Source organism: Chelmon rostratus, chromosome 18 (genome assembly GCF_017976325.1).
Source record: "Chelmon rostratus isolate fCheRos1 chromosome 18, fCheRos1.pri, whole genome shotgun sequence".
NCBI classification, from domain to species: Eukaryota; Metazoa; Chordata; class Actinopteri; order Chaetodontiformes; family Chaetodontidae; genus Chelmon; species Chelmon rostratus.
In genome coordinates this window covers 6172428-6191678 of record NC_055675.1, presented here as the reverse complement: position 1 = coordinate 6191678, position 19251 = coordinate 6172428, and the positions used below count along the sequence as shown (strand labels likewise).

The 19251-nt window shown below is 43.1% G+C and overlaps 2 protein-coding genes across 2 annotated transcripts; one reads left to right on the top strand and one right to left on the bottom strand.

Moving 5' to 3' along the window:
• Nucleotides 1–209: 209 nt before the first annotated feature.
• Nucleotides 210–6123, bottom strand: LOC121621749 (breast cancer metastasis-suppressor 1-like protein-A). The gene is made up of 10 exons (XM_041958353.1): nucleotides 4958–6123; nucleotides 4627–4717; nucleotides 4020–4147; nucleotides 3697–3776; nucleotides 3426–3522; nucleotides 2497–2586; nucleotides 2286–2350; nucleotides 2147–2186; nucleotides 1742–1871; nucleotides 210–459 (listed from the first exon to the last, which is right to left on the bottom strand). The coding sequence occupies exons 1-10, from the start codon at nucleotides 5091–5093 to the stop codon at nucleotides 342–344; spliced, it is 975 nt and encodes a 324-aa protein (XP_041814287.1). The 5' UTR covers nucleotides 5094–6123; the 3' UTR covers nucleotides 210–341.
• An 8499-nt stretch (nucleotides 6124–14622) lies between these two features.
• Nucleotides 14623–17075, top strand: LOC121621730 (NF-kappa-B inhibitor alpha-like). The gene is made up of 6 exons (XM_041958317.1): nucleotides 14623–14924; nucleotides 15534–15639; nucleotides 15771–15978; nucleotides 16089–16177; nucleotides 16282–16542; nucleotides 16649–17075. The coding sequence occupies exons 1-6, from the start codon at nucleotides 14692–14694 to the stop codon at nucleotides 16676–16678; spliced, it is 927 nt and encodes a 308-aa protein (XP_041814251.1). The 5' UTR covers nucleotides 14623–14691; the 3' UTR covers nucleotides 16679–17075.
• Nucleotides 17076–19251: the final 2176 nt, after the last annotated feature.

Genomic DNA, 19251 nt, shown 5'->3' with positions numbered 1-19251 from the left:
CTTCGCCCTTCGTTTTTGTTTTATTTTTTTAATAGTTTTTTTTAGCAGCACTTTGCATTGATCTCCATTCCAGAGAAAATGACACTTTGTGACCTTGTCAATAATATCAACATACATACATATTTACAGAGAATGTCATCTCCTTAGACTTGAGGAAGGGTTGATATTTGTTTTTAAGAGTGTTTCTTTTTTTGTTACTTATACACAGAGGAGGTGAAGTGAGGTGTGTTTGTGTGCGTGTGTCTGTACATATGGCAAGAATGTAGGAAGGTACCACACAGAAAGGAGACAAAAAGAGACACAGCAGAGATGAGGGTCTTTGCCTGTGTGCGTGTGTGTTTTTACGAGTGCTTGATAGTGTATTTGCCTTTCTGCAGCTGGGAGATGTACAGCTTTGACTTGGTGCCATCCAGTCGTTTGAACCACACCTCATCGTTGTTGACAGTGGTGATGATGGCGCTGCGTGACACAAACACACAACAACGTTAGCGCACAATCAATTCCCGCAATCCCCTCACAAACAGCACAGAGGATATAACACGTGACACCGGTGTGTGCAGAAGTCACCACGGTCCCTCAGTCAGTGTCTGCCCTCATGTATGTGCAGTACACTGGAAAACAACATGAAAAACTGCTGAAGTGGGAAACAGACGTTGTGCATAAAGGAATCTTGCAAATGTTCTTTGCTCTAAGTTGACAGACTGACAAGTCTTTCGAATGATGGCGCAGCAGGAGTATTATTATGGACAAAAGTGATTTAAATCGCCATGTTCGTCATGTGTGGCTAACTGTGGGCATAGAAAGGACTGTGCATGTGTGACCAATTTCACAATGACAGATTTATAAAAACAGAAGCATGTGTATGCATGGCTTCATAAATCTGGCAACAAGACTGCATATGCACATTTCTGTCTTTGTGTGTATACATAAAGTAGTTTGTATGTACTACATACTAATCATCATATTGTATACTATTCAAGTAAGTATACAAAAAACCCCAACATACTTAACGGCTTAATACTGACAGGAAATTACTCAATTCATGTGACAGCTTTAGACTGTCACTGCCTAACTTCACAAATACAAAGTAAAACACCTTTGGTTCAAGTGTAATTCATTTTGTCACTTTCCTGGTGTGGAGCTACTCACACACACAGACAAACGCAAGCACGCACAGACAAATGGGTGACAAATTAAAGGAAAGCTGATATAAAGTATCATAAAGGAGTTCAGCCACGATGAGGCCCAAGTGTGTGTAACGCAGTGAGGTTGAGACTTCAATTCTGGCTACACTTTAATGTCCACAGACTGTCAGTTGGTATGCTGTACGGATGTCCACGTATTTCATCTGTGCTCATTCACAGCAGCAGCCTGTTGCATTGTGTTATCAACGTAGCACAATGGAGTGGAGGGTGCTGTGCTGTGGCATCACCCTCTATTCACTGAACATCCTGTCCCGACAGCGCACAGAGCAGAATGTGGAATCACAATCATTCAGCCTAATATTCACATTGTCTGTCTTTGTTTAAATCCATAATCATTTCCATTACAAATAAATGCATCATGCGACCACTGCATCTCAGCCACACAGACTCACACGATGAGTCAGAAACGCAAACACTTGCAGATGAGTACACGCTTCATTTAGCGTTGTAACTCACACAGGCTACAACCAAAATCATCACTCTCTCATTATTACAAAGAGCTTTTTAACTCTGCTCCCACACAGACACACACACACCTAGTCGGGTACTCGTCCTTCCTGTTGATGCAGATGGCCTGTCCCCTGCAGTACCACTGGTTGTCATAGAAAAGTCGACCGTCCTCGGAGCGCGCCACATGGTGATGTCTGTCAGGCTTGACTGCAGGAACTGGAGGAGAGAATCAGAAGGAAAAAGGGGAGTGAGGTCATGTGGGGTCGAGATGAGAACAAGTGAGGCAGGAAAAGCATAAACTTAAAAGAGAAAAAAGAAGGACGGGGAGAGAGACAAAGACATATAAGGAGTCAACAGCTGTCTCCTTTTCAACTATGAACTTGAGTACTTCAAGCTGAACGGACTGAATCAACCCCTCCTGTGTGACTGCGGGTCGATCGCTGCACTCAGCCAGATATTGACTGTAACCAAGGACGAGGAGAAACTCTTACCATCCACCTTCACCCTGTGTGGCCCCAGTGATGCCATCGCCTGTGGGGGGGGGGTGGGAGGAAACAGACACAGCTGAAAAAGCCAAATCACAACACAGATGTATTCACCAAGTGACAACTCCGTCCGTTTTGAAAATACCTTTCTTATTGCAGTCCAGTCTTCAAGAATATCTAAATCTTGCAGCATGTAAACGATATAAGGCCGTAATGGAGCGGTTAAGGAACAATACACAGTAAAGTGGTGGGAAGCATCTGTCTTAACAGCGCATCACTGAAACGCTGCAGCAAAATGTGGTGCAGATGAATGATGGGAGGGACGAGACAGGGTGAGGACAAAGGGAAAAGGATATCAGAAACAACAACGGGCTTCTTCTTCTTGACAGGGCAGAATGGGTCTTTCTTCTTGTTTTTCCTTGAGTGCAATCCATCATTCCACAACTCTGGCGAACAAAGAGGACACATTAGAGATAGGAGTCGCTTCCTTCTGTGGGATATTTGCTTCATATTTCACACATCGGTGTCATACATTATCAGTGTGAACTTTGCATCTTGTCGGTTAATATGCCTTTGATCAAATTCTTCTTATTCATTTATTATTCATTAACAACACTTTTAGCACCCTGTATCATAAATGTCTAGTGCATAGGATTTAGGGGGATCCACTGGCAGAAAAAGAATACAATGTTCATAATTATTTTTTCATTGCTGTACAATCACCTGAAACTAAGAGCTGTTGTGTTTTCGTTAGCTTCGAAGCTCTTAATATCTGAAGAGAGAGCAGGTCCTCTTCAAAGGAGTCCACCGTGTTCTACAGTGGCCCAGAACGGACAACGGAATAAACCCTGGCTCTAGATAAGACCTCTTGTATTTTTCGTGGCCACCGCAGGGGAAGGTGAAGCAAAGGGTATTCAGTTGGTTGCAATCTGCAATCTCACCACTAGATGCAACTAACTCCTTCACACTGGACCTTAAAGCATGTTGGTTGCTTACTTGTACTTGACAATTCTTTGATAGGTTTGACACAGATTGTTTAACTTATCGTTCAATAAAAATACTAATTAATTACTAATTACTGCTATAGAAACATGGTCTGGAAGGGTTTTCTCTATTTCATAACAATATGAACTGAATGTTGAATGCTGAATGAAACTGTGAGTTTTGGGAATGCTTGTCAGACTTTACGATAGCACTGTAAAAACCTTTGATGGTTTTTTTTTTTTTTTAATGGATCAAAATAATATTATTTGAGACGTCTGTTGGTTGCAGCCACAGCTGGTACCTGAGGTGATGTCAATACTGTGTCTGTCTTCCTCCAGTCTTCTTATCTTCTCCTCCAGTTCACTCTGCACAGTGTCAAACAGCAGCAACTTCTCACTCTGGGAGAGAGAAACAAGGGGGCAAGAAACACTGGTTGGAAAACTCTCATTAAAAACAAACAATCTAGAGTACATTGGATTTCCTGCATTGTAAAGGCAGGTATCTATTTGAACAAACTGTGGTTTAACATTGAAACCATCACATAAGCCCTAACTCCTTTGTTGACCTCTCACCTCCCAGTGTTGGCAGGCAGCCTGGATCTCACACTCGTGCTTGTTCTTCACCGACTCCAAGCACAGCTCCCTGTAGATCCCTGTGACAAGCAATTAAACATAAACTCAATCTGAAGCAGGCAGTGATGAAGATTGCATTGTCATCCAAGTGTCTATGTGGCCTGTGATGTATCATTTGCTTTTTCCATGGAGAAGTTTATTCTAAACATATGGCTTAATCAGACATCCAAATTTTATCCTTGCTGTCATAGCTGGCTGGAATGTAAAGTTAAAGTCAGTCAGATGCACACAACAGCAAAGCCTGTAATATTACTTTGACCTACCAGCAACTTTGGTCCTGATCTGCATGTTCTCCTGCAGGTTGGCTAAAGGTTCCAGGTACTCCTGGGCACAGCCAGCCATGACCTCCTGCAGCTTGATGTCCACCTGGCTCAGACGCTCCTTGTACAACCTGAGCAGCAAAAAAATAAGTTGGCACATCAGTTCCTAAGCTTAGACTGCCAGCATTGCAATGAGCTGAACAATTTGAAAACATCTTGTGAGCAAATTCAGATCAGTGGTAACAAATAAGAAACTGAACAAAACGGGTGCCCGGAAAGTGTGGAGTATGAAGAACAGAGCACAGCTGCAAGTGATTTCCCAGCTGTCATCGGTGTGCACAGTGACTGAACAGGATGAGAGCAGGATGCTGTGACAAATCTACAGCAGGAGGCTGTTCACTGAATGTGCCTGCCAGTGTGGCTGATGATGTGGCTCAAACTCACCAGCTTGGCTTAGCATATTATGAGGCATTTTCAAATTGAATTTCCCCTCAAAATGATGATCAGCTTCATTTCAAAATTGCTGGTGGGGAAAAAATGAATATGACCTGCAAAATCCAGGACTGCAAGCGATTAGCTGGTGGCTGACAAACACAAGCTAGAAACTTACTGCTCCTTCAAGTCAGTGAACTGCTTCTCCAGGGTGGTCATCTCATCCAGGCACTCCATCCTCCTCCTCTCACAGTCCTCATCATCCATGTCTGTCCACATAAAGACATGACTGGTTTGACATCACCTCATATCAACTGCTTTTCTTTTCATCCACCATCGTCACCAGCATAGCATCTCCACCCCATGCTGCACGTTATATCCACCCTCCCTGGTCAAAATATCCGCTAATTTCCAGAAGCAGGCGTATATTATGGTGCACTCACGTCTGACAGACAAGCATATTTTATTAATTTAGCTGTGGGTTTATATATAAGGCCTATTTTCCCTACCCGAGCTGTCTCCATCTTCAGACACGGACGAGCTAACGGTGTCCTCCTCGTCTGTGCTGCTGCCGTCTTGCTCGGGAAAATCCACCTCCATTTCTTCGTGGTTACTTTCTTTCTTCTCCCGGGAGTGAACCGGCATTACGACTTCCAGATAAGCCGGCGTTTACGGGGAGGAAGGGCTGTTCGTTTATTTTAGCCCGAGCAAAGAGGCGAATGCACCTCACACAGCTAACCGGTTAGCTAGCTCGCATCTAGACAGCTGGTAATGCAAACATGGCCACCGTAGGCCAATCACACGGAGCTTTACTGACTCCGTCCAATCAAATGTTGGAATGGGCAACCAATTGCTACGGAGAGATTTTAGGGATTTGTAGTTCCTGTAACTTCTTCTGCACACGGCATACTTACTGCATATACAGGTGTATAACTACATTAATATGTTTTTGAGGTGCATGAAAAGTCAGTGGGAAGTCAGAGGGCTTGAATGTTAAATGCTATTAGTTTATGTTATACTTTACACTTTATGTTACATACTTACTGTACATAATTTATGTTAAAACCTCTAAACACTGAAAGCAATTTAAAAACAAATCTCTATTACAGTAAAACATGATGTAAACAACTTACTTTCCACACACAGACAACATGAATATTGATCAAATCATAGCAATGCAGACAGGGAATATATACCACAGAGGAAGTATCATATGTGCTGACTGCTGACTCATGAATGAGTCTGTGAAGGTGTTTGTCCTGCAGGTGCAGACATGCTGTCAGTGCCATCATCACAGTGCGTCAGGTAACTTGAATACCTTTTTTTTGGCACTGGGAGCAGACAGGAGGGTTTCACTTTGAAGGCACCCTGTAGAGCTGCAGGGATATGCTGAAGAGGTGCTGGAGAGCCTTTGCTGGCAGATGAGTCAAGCACCCCAGGGTGAAAGCTGTCACAGATCACTGCTTGACTCTCGTCTCACTCACCTGGGTGGCACTGATGGATGGAAAGGCTGGAGCCGTGGTGCTGTCTAATGGTGTAGTGGACAGTAGGAAGCGTGTGACTAGTTTGTTTGTTTTGTTTGGTTTTTTTTTTTAGATTAGATAAGAATTTATTGATCTCACAATGGAGAAATTCACTATAGTTTATAGTGCTGATTGTTTGCATGTCACAAAATTATTATGTTGTGATTGAAAGTATGCAAATTCCGGCAAGAGACAAAAACTATAAATACTTTTTTAACAATTAAACTTATCTTTTGCTCCTTTCTTGACATGTCTCATTTTGAAATTCCAACCTATAGTTTGGAGACTAGGCTAGGAAACAGAATTAACATTTCTAACATGTACATCTTATAAGTTTAACCTGCTTTCTGGGTTTGCTTAATGTGATATAACATTGCACATATTTTGTTTTCATCCACAGTGCTCCTACTTGTATGTATTTTTCAAGAGCTTAAGACTGAGCGTGAGAAGGACATGCGATCCCAGGATCTGCAATTCAAGTTTCAAGCACAGGAGGGCAATGAAGACCTTTGCTAGATGGTTGAACAATAGCTCCCCAGTTCTTCCAGTTGAATGCTTTCCTGAGCTGTATGATTTATTTCTAGTATTGAAGCAGGAATATTTGCTAAGAATTACAAAATACCAACAATAAAATTATCATAGGAACAGGATTAAAGATGAAATGACTGGATATGTGAAGAAATGGATCAATGAAAAGACTGACAAAGACATACTGAACATAAATGCTTGTTATACATGAATGCTATAAAACTGCTCAGTGCTATGAATAATGTGTCACGCCATTTGAGCTTGATGTCCATAAAAGTGAACATCAAGCGTGAAGTCAAACCAGAGTGTGTTGTCATCAACAGACAAAACAAGAAGCTGGACTTTTCCTTGCGACACAGCTGACATAACAGAGGGCCTGCTCAAACCTCGCAAAGTGGAAAAATGCATGTGTGAATTTCAAGCAGTGAAGGATTTTGCTCAGTTGGTCTGCGGTGTGTCTTGTAGTCTCACTATTTCCGTGGTATGTATCTGTCAGTCAGATCCATTTTCACACTGCTGTAAGTGTGTCAGGAAACTTTGCTGGTCTCATTTATATTTAGGGCAGTTCAGTGTGATTGCAGAAAGTCTGAGTTGTCTTTGCGGTTTATTTCATAATACTGAGCTTTTTTTTTTCCCTCATAGTCTCATGCAGCCCAGAGTAGAGACTGCTGGCACAAAGGACTATCAATAAAGCAGCACACAAAGGAATGTAGGAGAAAGTCAAGAATGAGAAGAACAGCCAAACAGTGAAGCATAGTTTATGATCAAATCGCATGTTTTCCAAGTCCTCTCCAGTTTTATTACTGAAAGCAGAAGTTCTTAGTACTGTTTGCATTGTTTTTAACTGTTTTGCATGTGCACTCACAGGGCAGTCAAAATTGTGATAACCATCATGTAAACCCATGAACTTAAACCATACTTTCTTACAGGGGCTGCATGCCCTGCTTTTCTTATCTGATGTGATTTCAGGCTCTCAGTTTCAGAAATATTTCAACCTTTCAAACTGTGTTATAATGTTGTGACTTCATTTGAAGAAATCTTAGAATCTTGGTGATCTTTCACAACAAACGATTATCCGATTATTGACTCAACTTTTGAAGAACAGGTAGAGATGCAAGTGGCGACTTGCTTCCTACTGTTGAAGAACGACGATCAAAAAAACAAGCTGAAGTGGGTTTCTGATGCTTTTATCTCATCTCCTTTGAACTACTGCAGCTCCACCTTTGTAAGCCTCAAAAATCACTCGTACATCTCGAGCTTGTTCAATATGCAGCAGCAAGTATCTGAATTGAGGCCAAGCAAAGTGTTTTGTAAATCCCCAACACTAGCAATCCTCCTCTGCTAACCGCTATGAAATTGCATTGAAATTTTAATTATCATGTGTACACCCATTTAACTCTTGAGTTGCATGACAGAGCTGCACAGACCGCTCCGGCCCTTGTGCGTGCCTTGCTGTTTCATTATCATCTTTACACAAGAGCTGAGCAACACTAACTTTTTCACAAAAGGATTATTGTATCATCTTGGAAGGGGTGGCACTTTTTTGCTTTTTCGATTCAAAAATCAATACCACCCTCTGTATGGCAAATATGAAGCCATAGGCAGCAGCTGGTTATCTTAGCTTAGCATAAGGACTGGGGAAATAGCTAGCCTGGTTCACAGATAGATCATCTGTAAGCAGTACCAGCACTTCGAATGCTCACTAATTAGCATGTCATATCTACTTTGTTTGATTTGTGAGTATAAAAGTTACAAGTTCAGATTTCATGGAGAGCTACCTGCTGGAACTATTTCTTTTAGCTGGGTGCAGTCTCCACTGTTTACCTGGTAGCCTCATGCAGAGGACAATAAACAAAATTTTGTTTTGTTTTTATATTTCAGTTATTTGGACAGAGCCAAGCTAGCTGTGTCCCCCCCGTGTCAAGTCTTTACGCTAAGCTAAGCTAATGTAATTGCCTCTGGGCTCTAGCTTCATATTTACCATGATAGAGTGGTATGGATTTTTTTATTCAACTCTGCAACAAAGTAAATAAGAATATTTCTCAAAAAACCTGAGCCGGATAGCGACACTATGACCGTGAGAGATGCCTGGTGGCAGTAGGGCAGTAGGACAACAGATCATATTGCATACAATTAATCCTTTTGTGTGCGTGTGTGTGTATGTGTGTGTATAACATTGTGGGAATGCCTGGGGATGGAAATAAAGGTATAACCCCTTCTCCGAAACCACCCACGCTTCCCCGAAAAAATATGCATTTGCACATTCACCGTGAAACTGAGGCAACAAAGGGGAGGATCTCAGAGTTTTCGCCTCAGTTTGAAAGTTTCAGTTGATCCCCTTATGTCTTCAGTCGCTTTTTCAGAAGCTATCGCAGAAGAAAGATGCGAAAACGCTCTATTTTCCCCATTCTTCATGCCAGCAAGATCTCATGACCATCGCATGCCACAGAAAGGAAATAACTTTGTTCTTTTCACAGGTACAGAAACCTGTTCGAGCAGCTTTTCTCATTTGTGCTGGGAAACACACAGAATTTGAGACCTCCCATGTACTTTGCTACTCATTAAATGAAATCATTGGATTAGGTCATGAGAATAATAGTCACACACACACTCACATTATGATGTTCATTCATGTCTTCTCCTCATGACTGTTAAAATCATGTCAAATGTAATGGGGTGTACGTGATGTAATTACATGCGATAACAACCACCTACAGTATAGTTTTCTTTAATATGGCATACTTATGGCAAACAAAGAAACAGATGGAGTTATATTGTCAAAGGGTGGGCATGCCTGTTGAAGACACATCATGCAAAACTACCATGCGTTTGTCATACTATAATACTCCTTCTCTTTCTTTTTTCTTTTTTTTTTTTTACATCAAACCACATTGTGAAAACATGAAGTGGGTGTAGTTTGAGTAAACTCTGGGCGTAGAAGTGCTGTGTCACACAGCCCACGCAAGAAATGGATTGGCTGAGGTTAAGTGTCCACTGACTAATTACTGTAATAATGAAGTGATAGCTTCCTTCTGAAACAGGAGGGAACTTGTCATGGTGAATGACAAGCACACATCTGGGAAGCTGAAGCTATTTTTTGACAGCTGGGCTGAGAGCAGCTCACTGACACCAGCTACTGACATTAATGACAGGTTCCAAATGAAATAAACTGTTAACCTTGTCTCAAACAGTGTGACACTATTCACAGAAAGGCTATTAAAATGTCTTATCACTACTCATTTTTATTTCATTTACATTCATCTTAAACTTGAAAAATGTGCTTTGACAAACAGACTACATGAATCTTGCCAGATTTTGAGACGATTTTGTCGTGGCCGATCGTGAACGACAATCGGGCGTCTGTACCCGTGTAGCGTGACATGCTAAACGACCTGTTGTGCGGCATCTGGGACGCCCCACGAAACCCCAACCAAAAGTCTGGCATGTCAGAATTTTTTTTGTCTTGACACGTGTAGTGTGTCAGGTAACCGTGGCGAGGAGGAGGATGCTGTTGTCAGGTGGGAAAATGAAAGAGAGGAAAAGTTTGTTGAACTGTGGCAACATCCTGCCATGTTTCCTCGAGGGAGAATCATGACCGAGTCAAAAAAGACAAACATTGGCGAGAAATAGCGGAAATACATCATCAGCTGGGCGAGAATACGCGTACCATTTCTCCACTAGTGTATGGTTTGCTAGCTGCTAATTCCAGATCCAAACCCAACAGAGCCGAGCCTGCTCCTTGTAGAATAAATAACGACGGACATAAAATCACTATATGTGAAACTTGTTAAACCTGTCCTAATCGTTATCCGGTTGCTACGTAGTAGATGTATAAACAATAACCAAATGGGCCAAAGTCTACACTGCATCCACAGAGTTGGTCTTTTCTTTGTTTTTGTTTTTTTTTTGGTACACAAGACCACCAGCATCACACACAACACTTCTGTCTGTTTGACTGACAGTTGCTTCACCCACCTCCCCGATAACATCTGAACTTGAGCGTGATCGTGAAATAAGACCTGCTGTTATTAGTCGGGGACATACATGTAGTCTCGCCAGTCACTCGATCAAGACATGGCAAGAGTTAGTGGCGCTGTGATCGTTAGATCTGACCATCGTTAAAGACAAAAAGATCACGTCGTCTGATCCCAACATTAGAGGCAAATTTAAAACCCCTACAGTGGCCGAGGACTGACCCGCTCTACGCTGCCTCTGATTGGCATACCCTGATATTCTTACCCTACCCCTAACCAATCATCACTCCTCAGGCCTAAACCTAACAAACCCAACTAGCAAAGGAAACAAGCACTGACCAATCAGAGGCAGAGTAGGGCAGATCATCCATTTGCTGTAGTAGATTCGTAATTTAGCAGCTAGGAGGCTATTAGCTGGAAGCAGGCAGAAACAGCTTCAATACATTATTTAACTTCTGTTAAATCTGCACACAAACAGATACAAGTGAGATACATGTTCGTCTGTATGCTAGTTATGGAACTAGACCCAGGAGGGTGTTAGCTTAGCTTCACTTAAAGATTGGAGCTAGCTAGCTTGGCTGTCTTCAAAGTTTAACAGCATACACTAAAGCTAAAGTTTACTAATGAACATGTTCTGTCTGTGTGCACATTAAACAAGGTGGACATGAAGTAGAGAAGGTGCTAGTACGCATATACATTCTCCTTTGGAAAGACCCAGCTGTTTATGCTTGCTTCCTGTTTTTATGCTAAGATAAGCGAATCGTCTCCCCGCTCTCGATCTACATGAGCGGTTTCAATCTTGGCAAGACAACTAATTTGTCCCAAAGTGTCAAACTGTTCCCTCAAGTGTAAATAGTAAATGCCTTCCAGAAATTACAAATCTTTCAGTTTCACAAATTGGCCATTATGTAATTTCAGTATTAGTAGACTGACCTTTTCCCCTCCCCGTCCCCTGACTTCCTTGTTAGCAGTATTTACCCAGACAGTTCAGAAACAAGGCTGCGCACTTACGAGTCATTTCCTTTATCTGTGTCACGTGGTCGTCGCCGCTGAAATGCCCCTTTAGGCGACATGCGGTGGGTCTGGAGTCCATTTGCTTCAATGGGAGAAGTGAACGTGGGCACAGATTATGACCCATTCTTTCCCCCCATAGCCGCCAAAGTTGGACCCGGTTTTCGCAAGCCACTAAAACGGCATTTGGCAGACAGAGAGGCAGAAAACGAGCTTTGTTTGAGCCTCAGCGTCACACTCTCGCAAGATCTGGAGGAGCATATCAAGCTAACAGATAAAACCGAGGAGCGAAATATAACATAGAAGCAAACATAAAATTTGTACTGCAACAGTCCGGCAGTAATGTGTTAGTGTTAATGTGTGGGCACATATCTTTTCATACTGTTGGTGCAGCTTGTAATGGGTAATCTTTTGGTATAACGTATCTTTGAGTTAAGCTTTGCTAGATCATTGCTTTAAAAAAATTCCATCGCTTACATCTACCAAACTTTTGCTACATATTACTGTAAAATGAAGGTGGCAATGTATTAAAGGTTTCTTTCAACATATTTTATGATGATGTGATCTACTTTATGAGACAGTTAGCAAGGATTTTTCTCTAATTTGCTATACAATTTTTGGTAACAGCAGATTTTTTTCCTGGAGATATTTACTCAGTTTATAAATGTGTACGTAAATCTCCCAATCTGATATACTTATCTAATGCAGCCTAATACAACAGCCGTATGATAAAGGTTCTTGAAGGTTATAATGTTCAGTTTTTACTGAAAGGATGTTTAATCCAAATTAAAGGTAATTTTGGGGGCTGCAGTTTGTGCTGCTGGAAATTGCATTGCATCATGTTGAGGGGTGTTGATAATACTTTGTCCACTCCATTTAGATCAATGAGGCTATAACTGAACAGTGACACAAACTGTAGGCTGCAACGGGATTATATGGTTGAATCAACACTAAGCTACATCAGCAAAAAGTGAACATTACAACGTTCATGGCAGCAGAATTTATTGCAGGGCTGCTGTATTGGACTGCATTGGTTTTAGATTCTGATAAACTGGCAACTAAAAGTCGGTGCAGAGCCCATCTTTTTTCAAAGCATGCAAGGTGAGGTTGGTGTTAGTTGGTCAATCAGGAGCAAATGGGAGAGTTCAGCGCATCACCAACAGGGCGTGAGGGCCGCCTGAGGCACTACACTAACGTAAGTGGTGCTTTACCAACACGCAGACAGAGGGCAATGTACAGCACTTGACGCTGAACTGGCGTCAGTGCTTTCTCAGTGGTTGGTGTCCATAGCAACCAGCGGTAAACACAAGGCAAGAAGAGACAAGAGCAATTGCACAAAAAAAAAAAAAAAAACAACTCAAAGATGTAAAGTGGAAGTTCCAGTATTTCCCATGTTGGGCGAATATCTGAACGTACACACAAACACAAGACGCAATCTTGGCAACTGCAGAAAAAACACATGGGCTGCTGCAAGTACAGTTCGTCCTCAGATGCCTCATTATGATACTTGGCAGACATTTAAGAATGTGTGGAATTCAGTGCCACTCATGTGCCTGTATGACACACACACATACACACACAGATACTTACAGACGGCTGCGTGAGATATGACATCACAGCCCTGCCCGGTGTGTGCATGTGTGTGTTTGGTTTGTACAGCGTCATCCTGACGAGTGTCGCCCCACAGAGGTGTGAATGCTTCACTGCCCTTGGATACTGTTGCTATGTTTACGCCAGCCCTACCTTTCACAGTGTAAACAGAAGTGATCCTGGGAATTTTATCTGAAATGTCAGGGGAGCACAGACAGGTAGAGCTATCACGCACTTCACCGCCATGTTGTGTAACAGAAAGGAATTTCCTTGGTAAGAAAAAGAGCAGCAGTGGGACAAATGCCAATAAGAAAAAAAAGGTCACAAGGTAAGTGACAACACAGGGTGTACAGAAGCCAAAAAAAAAAAAAAAAAAAAAATTCAAAAATCCAACAAAAAGTCACAGTAAATTATACATTTTCTGCAGGACTTAACGCAGTGTTTTCCAGGCTCAAAGCTAATGTGTGCAGGATTTTACCTCCACGTCTGTGTGCAATGCCAGATGAGTAAGTCCAGAATATCCCATTGTGAAACATGCAGTGTTGGTTTCATTAGGGAGTCTCCACGAGGAAACTTCAGAATCTTTCACCTTCCTCCGCACTCAGTGAGCACACAAATGTGGAAATCCTGCCACCTGCCCCCCGAAGAGCCCCGCATTAGTATAATACAATATATGCAGTATTTTCACTTATGCACATCCCATTAATATGTAAGTAACATAATAGGGCTTGAAGGGGTAAAGTGACATGTATCTGGCAGGTCAGCTCATATTAAGATGCTTTTCAGCTCTTTTGAGACTAAAAGTATTTGATGGTGACAAGGAATGCATATCTTAAGCTGAATAAATATCCAGATACATACAGAACACCTAGATTCAGAACATGCATACATATACATGTTTTCACTCGAGTCCATTGCACATTCCTCTTCAGCCACACACCCGCTCAGTTCAATAACAATGTGTTCCTCACTTTTTGTGATATTTACATGTGTAGGAGACTAATGTCGAGATGGAGCAAACACATAAATGTGCTTTGCAAGCGAAATGAGCCTTATCTGTTGTATGGCTGTGGCAGCCACAGACTTCAGAGCAGTTTGTCTATAAGCCGGTGTGGTTGTTTGTGTAGGCGTGGGCTGGAGTTCAGTGTACATTTTCAACTGAAGTTCAAATGTCCCTTTTTCAAAATTCATATTGGAAAATAAATGGAACATGCATGCTGCTTTGGTTAGCCACTTGAAACAGATAATTTCCCCAGAGCAGAAGGGAATTCTTCAAGAGGCTCCCAGGGGCCGTCTCCCTCTCATTCATGCCCATCATGTCTCATTCACTGAAATAAATAATGTCATGTCCCCTAACCTACATCACAGGTGAAAATAGGTGTCTAATAGGAAACTACAAGTTTTCATTCTGAGTGTCTTTGGGGGGGATTTTTCTCACAAAAGCACAGCTCGGTGTGATTTCCCTTCGCTTTTTCGAAGATAAGTCAATTGGAAATCCCCGCCGAGGCTCCGCCCAGCCGAGCGTACAAAACCCAGTGCGCGTCCCGGAGCTGCACGACTCTGCCCTGACCCCCCCAGCCAGACGGAGCTGCTCCCATTGACAGGCGCGAAGTCAACATGGACGCCCGCAGAGTGTCTCAGCACAGCCAAATGGATTATAACTTCGACGGCGTGGATCCCAAGCACGGGAAATCGTTGCATTGCCAGGAGGACCGCTTTGACAGCGGCCTGGACTCCCTGAAGGAGGACGAGCTGGTGAACGAGTTTGAGGACATGAGCGTGAACGCGAGCGAGGACCTCGCGCAGGAATACGAGCCGTGGAGAGCCGCGGTGACCGAGGACGGCGACACGTAAGTGGACTTTTATCGTTTATTCACTTTTTGACTGTTTTTTTTTTTTTTTTTGTAGATTTTTAATAATGCAACTACGCATTTGCAAATTTCATCCATCTGCGCAAATCCAGTAGGAGTTTTGCAACAGAGCGCAGCATCTAAACTCAAGAGCTAATGCATTGAAATGATATGAAAGGTTGCAAAAGTAGTCATGAAAGTGTCGAAGGTTGCACGAAAACAAGAGGCCTTTAACTCTGTGGTGTGTGTGTGTGTGCGCGCGCGCGCGCGCGTGCAGCACAGCGCGTACTCAGTGTGCGCGCGTGTGTGTGTGTGTGTGTGTACTTTGGCTGAGAGCGCAGTCTGGGCGGTGCTTCAGTCCGCTCTGCGAGTTCAGGAAAGTCCCTGGCCCTCTGCCAGGAACTGATAAAGCATCAGATGTGTCAAGCCACAACTGGTGGAAATAACCCGACAAAACTCCATTCTTGCGAAACGCTCCACTGCTCAGGCTTTGTTCTTTCTTATTTGGCTGGAACCATTTCCTCCATGCGTAATTTTTTTTGTTTTGTTTTTTGAGGAGCACTAAGCTATTTTAACTAACCTCCTCTCTCTTCCTTTTTCACCCCACAGGCTTCTCCACTTGGCCATCATTCATGAAGCCACAGACCATGCCCTGCAGATGATCAAGCTGTCTCACAATCACCCCTTCCTCAATGTACAGAACCACCAGAGACAGGTAACGACCCAAATCCAACCCACATGATCCACGATCAGCTGAATACAAACCCCAGCCTTCCTCATCGTACTCAAGCTGCCTTTAAAGCCCTGATAGTAATGATATATGTCCTGTTAATGCTTCCTCCCCAGACGGCCCTCCACCTGGCAGTGATCACAGAGCAGCCTCAGCTGGTGGACAGGCTCCTGAAGGCCGGCGCCGACCCACGGCTGTCCGACGACAGCGGGAACACGGCTCTCCACATCGCCTGCAAGAGAGGCTCCCTCGCCTGCTTCGGCGTCATCACCCAGAACTGCCAGCAACACCTCACCTCCATCCTGTCCTTCCCCAACTACAATGGTGATTAATGAGTTGAAATAGCACCCCTAAAGATGCTCACAGACCACGTGTCACCGAAGCAGCTGTTGAATTGGTTGTTAACTGAGCTTTTCCCTATTTTCTCTTCGCAGGACACAACTGCCTCCACTTGGCGTCTGTTAATGGCTACATTTCATTGGTTGAAAACCTCGTCAAGCTGGGTGCAGACATCAATGCACAGGTAGGTGTCATTAACTATAAAAGCTGGCAGTTTGACATTTTGGAAAAGGGATATCTGAAGGAGAAGCAGCAGGAGGCTAATGTTCTTCTTCTCGTTGCCCGTAGGAACAGTGCAGTGGCCGGACGTCGCTCCACCTGGCCGTGGATCTCCAGAACCCCACACTGGTCCGCTGCCTCATCGGCCTCGGTGCCGACGTGAACTGCTTTAACTATGGCGGCTTCACGCCGTACCACCTCACCTACGGCCGCCAGAACGAAGAGATCCGCTGCCAGCTGTACGAGAAGACGGCGCAGGAGCTGAGGGAGCTGCCTGACAGCGAATCGGATGAGAGCGACATGGAGGATGCTGACCTTTCGGAAGATGAGGTCAGTTTCTGATTTCCGGTCTTCAAAGGCAACATCGGCTTAAGATTTAACATATACCACAGCTTTACATCACAGATTCTAAGGTTTTTTATTCTCTTTCCTCCAGCTGTACGACGACATAAAGTTCGGAAAGTAAACCAAAGCATCCCTCTGCTGGTGGTGTGAACGACAGTGAAGCTGCTACTGGGTCGCCCAGCCACGGCCCCACAACGAGGGACACATCAGTCCACGTCCCCGGTCCAGGTCCAGAGGTGCTGGCCCTGGGATCACAAACATGAATGAAGATGGCGTCTAGTCTGGTCGAGGCCGGTCCGGATCACCCAATGATCTGTACCAAAAAACCATAGCAAGACCATGAACTCCACATAGTCCTTCTGTATACTGTATAAATATATATTGATTTGTATATACAGACATGTGTAATATATTGTATATACAGAGATATTATTTTTGTACCTGTACATATGTTGTGTGAATTTAAACACTATTAACAAAAAGCTGTTGAGAATAAAGAAGTTTATGAATATAAACGGCATCGACTGGTGTCTTTCCTCCACTCAGCACGAGTGTGTAATTTCCCCTCGTGTGACGACTGTTTCTCGGCCTTTCCACATTGTAAACCGAGCATCATTTCTCACTTACGCAGAGTTACAAGGAAGAAAGTCATCGCCCAGACTTGTGAAAGACACACAGACAGAAACGATCACACTCAGCCAGTTGGAACAGTCTGGGATTTCCTTGTTGAGGCGAGGTCACCGGGTCTCTGAGTCACCACACTGAAAGTCCCCCGGTGGCATAAAAGGAACATAATGTACTTAAACATTCCGCCCTACCCTGGAACTGCCGCAGAATGGCAGCTAGGAACTGGCACTTGGAATAAATGCTGAGGAAATTTTGTAGGGAGGAAACGTCTTGTACCAAGACGGGAACATGTGCCACAGAGAGTTAGATTAGTCTGTGTCACAATGACAATGAAACTCTAGGAAACACAAGGTGGTGGAATGGTGCAGGAAGTATTCAGGTCCTTCAGAGAAAGTACTATTACCAAACTAAGTATGATCTGGAAAATGTACTTGAAAAATGTCCATTGTGACTGTTCTACTATTCTGTATGTGATCATTAGCTTATTATTACTCATGCATTAATGTAAAAGCAGGATTTTACTGATGGGTGGTTGCGGTCGAGCTCATTCTGAACTATTCTGTACAGGACAGCATCTAATGATTGCTTTCATTACAGATTCATCTGCTGATGGTTTTCTCCATTAAGTGATTCTTTGGCTTTGGTCACCCAGAGAACCAAAGCGGCACCCTCACAATCAATAGTCCGAACCCCAGTTATTAAAAATGAATTCAAAATGATTAAATTAAAAAAATGATTAAAAGGGAATGCAACAAATCCTCACATTTGAGAAGCTGGAACCACAAAATGGTTTTGCATGAAAACTATCTTCAATGATCAAACATTCATGGCCAATGAAGTTTCTGTCCATCAGCGAATTGTTTCTGCTGTACTTGTACATACTGTTGGCTAGTTTTAATTTGTTTTTAATGAGCTCTTCATATGTTTGGTGTGCAGTCATCTTTAATTTGTAACGTAGCTTGTGGCTAAAGCTAAAAGTGCAATATTTCCCGCTGAAATGGAGTAAACGAAGTAAAGTGGCATAAAAAGAAAAAACACCACTGGCCACTGGTCGGCTGATTTGTGCACAGCAGTCAAGAAATTTTCACAGAGAAATTACCTGAAATGCCCGACACAACCCACTCTAATTCCCGGTAAGAAGTAAACCCGGAGCCAACACTTATGGTACTCTGAAGATGTCCCTGAGTGATCAGGTTTAATAGCAGACTATACTGTATGCAGCCTGTAATTGTCCTCCGGGCTCTGAACATTTACAAAGTTACAGACCTGTACAGGACTGCAGGGGGATTTTCCAGTGGACCAAGTTGTTCCCTTTTGAGGGCACTGGCAATTACAAATGAGACAGAGGCTTTAAACATGAATCAAAGCAGAAAGTCCTCAACATTATCACTGCATTCAGGATGTAAAAGCCTAACATTTTTCTGGTTCTGTAATAGCTAAAAAAAGACACTGGGAGAAGTTGGTGGGGAGGGGACATGAGGTGACTGATGGGAAACGACTGAAAGCAACTGAGAATGACAGCACATCATCATTTTAGGTCATATATCGATTACAAAACCCTTGGTCAAGGCCTTTGACTAGAATCCTTAGCCACTGTTTCCGCCTGACACACACCAGAGGCTGCATGTTGGTTTTGTTCTGAACTATCGAGGGGAACAAATTTTCCCTTTGCAAAGAGAAACTACTCGTGTTGTGTGATATATCCGGTGACTTGGAGGAATCCGTTTCTGACATGCTAACGTGTGTCAAAACGTTGAGAAAAATCAGGTCAAATCAGGTCCCCATCACAGCGTAGTAAAATAAGCTCCTCGCAGCACCTCGGCTTGTCACGTGATTTCAGTGCATTCAGAGCCACAACAGGAAGCTGAGAGGCAGAGCTCTGCACCGCTCACGTTCCTATAAACATTTCACCCTGCGGCTAAATTCAATTGACTGATGACTGACACAGACTTCTGTTTACATGAGCAGAGTACACATATTGATATACGGTACATCTGTTGTAAAAACGCAAACGACGTCATGTGTAATACAATAATAACGTTCACAATAAACAGGTATAAAGACGGT

Excerpts from the sequence above, each read along its gene's own strand:
- LOC121621730 (XM_041958317.1), top strand. The coding sequence starts at position 14,692 with ATGGACGCCCGCAGAGTGTCTCAGCACAGCCAAATGGATTATAACTTC. Across the intron at positions 14,925-15,533 it reads GTGACCGAGGACGGCGACAC|GCTTCTCCACTTGGCCATCA; the intron begins GTAAGTGGACTT and ends TTCACCCCACAG. Across the intron at positions 15,640-15,770 it reads TACAGAACCACCAGAGACAG|ACGGCCCTCCACCTGGCAGT; the intron begins GTAACGACCCAA and ends CTTCCTCCCCAG.
- LOC121621749 (XM_041958353.1), bottom strand. The coding sequence starts at position 5,093 with ATGCCGGTTCACTCCCGGGAGAAGAAAGAAAGTAACCACGAAGAAATG. Across the intron at positions 2,187-2,285 it reads ACTGGACTGCAATAAGAAAG|GCGATGGCATCACTGGGGCC; the intron begins GTATTTTCAAAA and ends CCCCCCCCACAG. Across the intron at positions 1,872-2,146 it reads ACACAGGGTGAAGGTGGATG|TTCCTGCAGTCAAGCCTGAC; the intron begins GTAAGAGTTTCT and ends TCTCTCCTCCAG.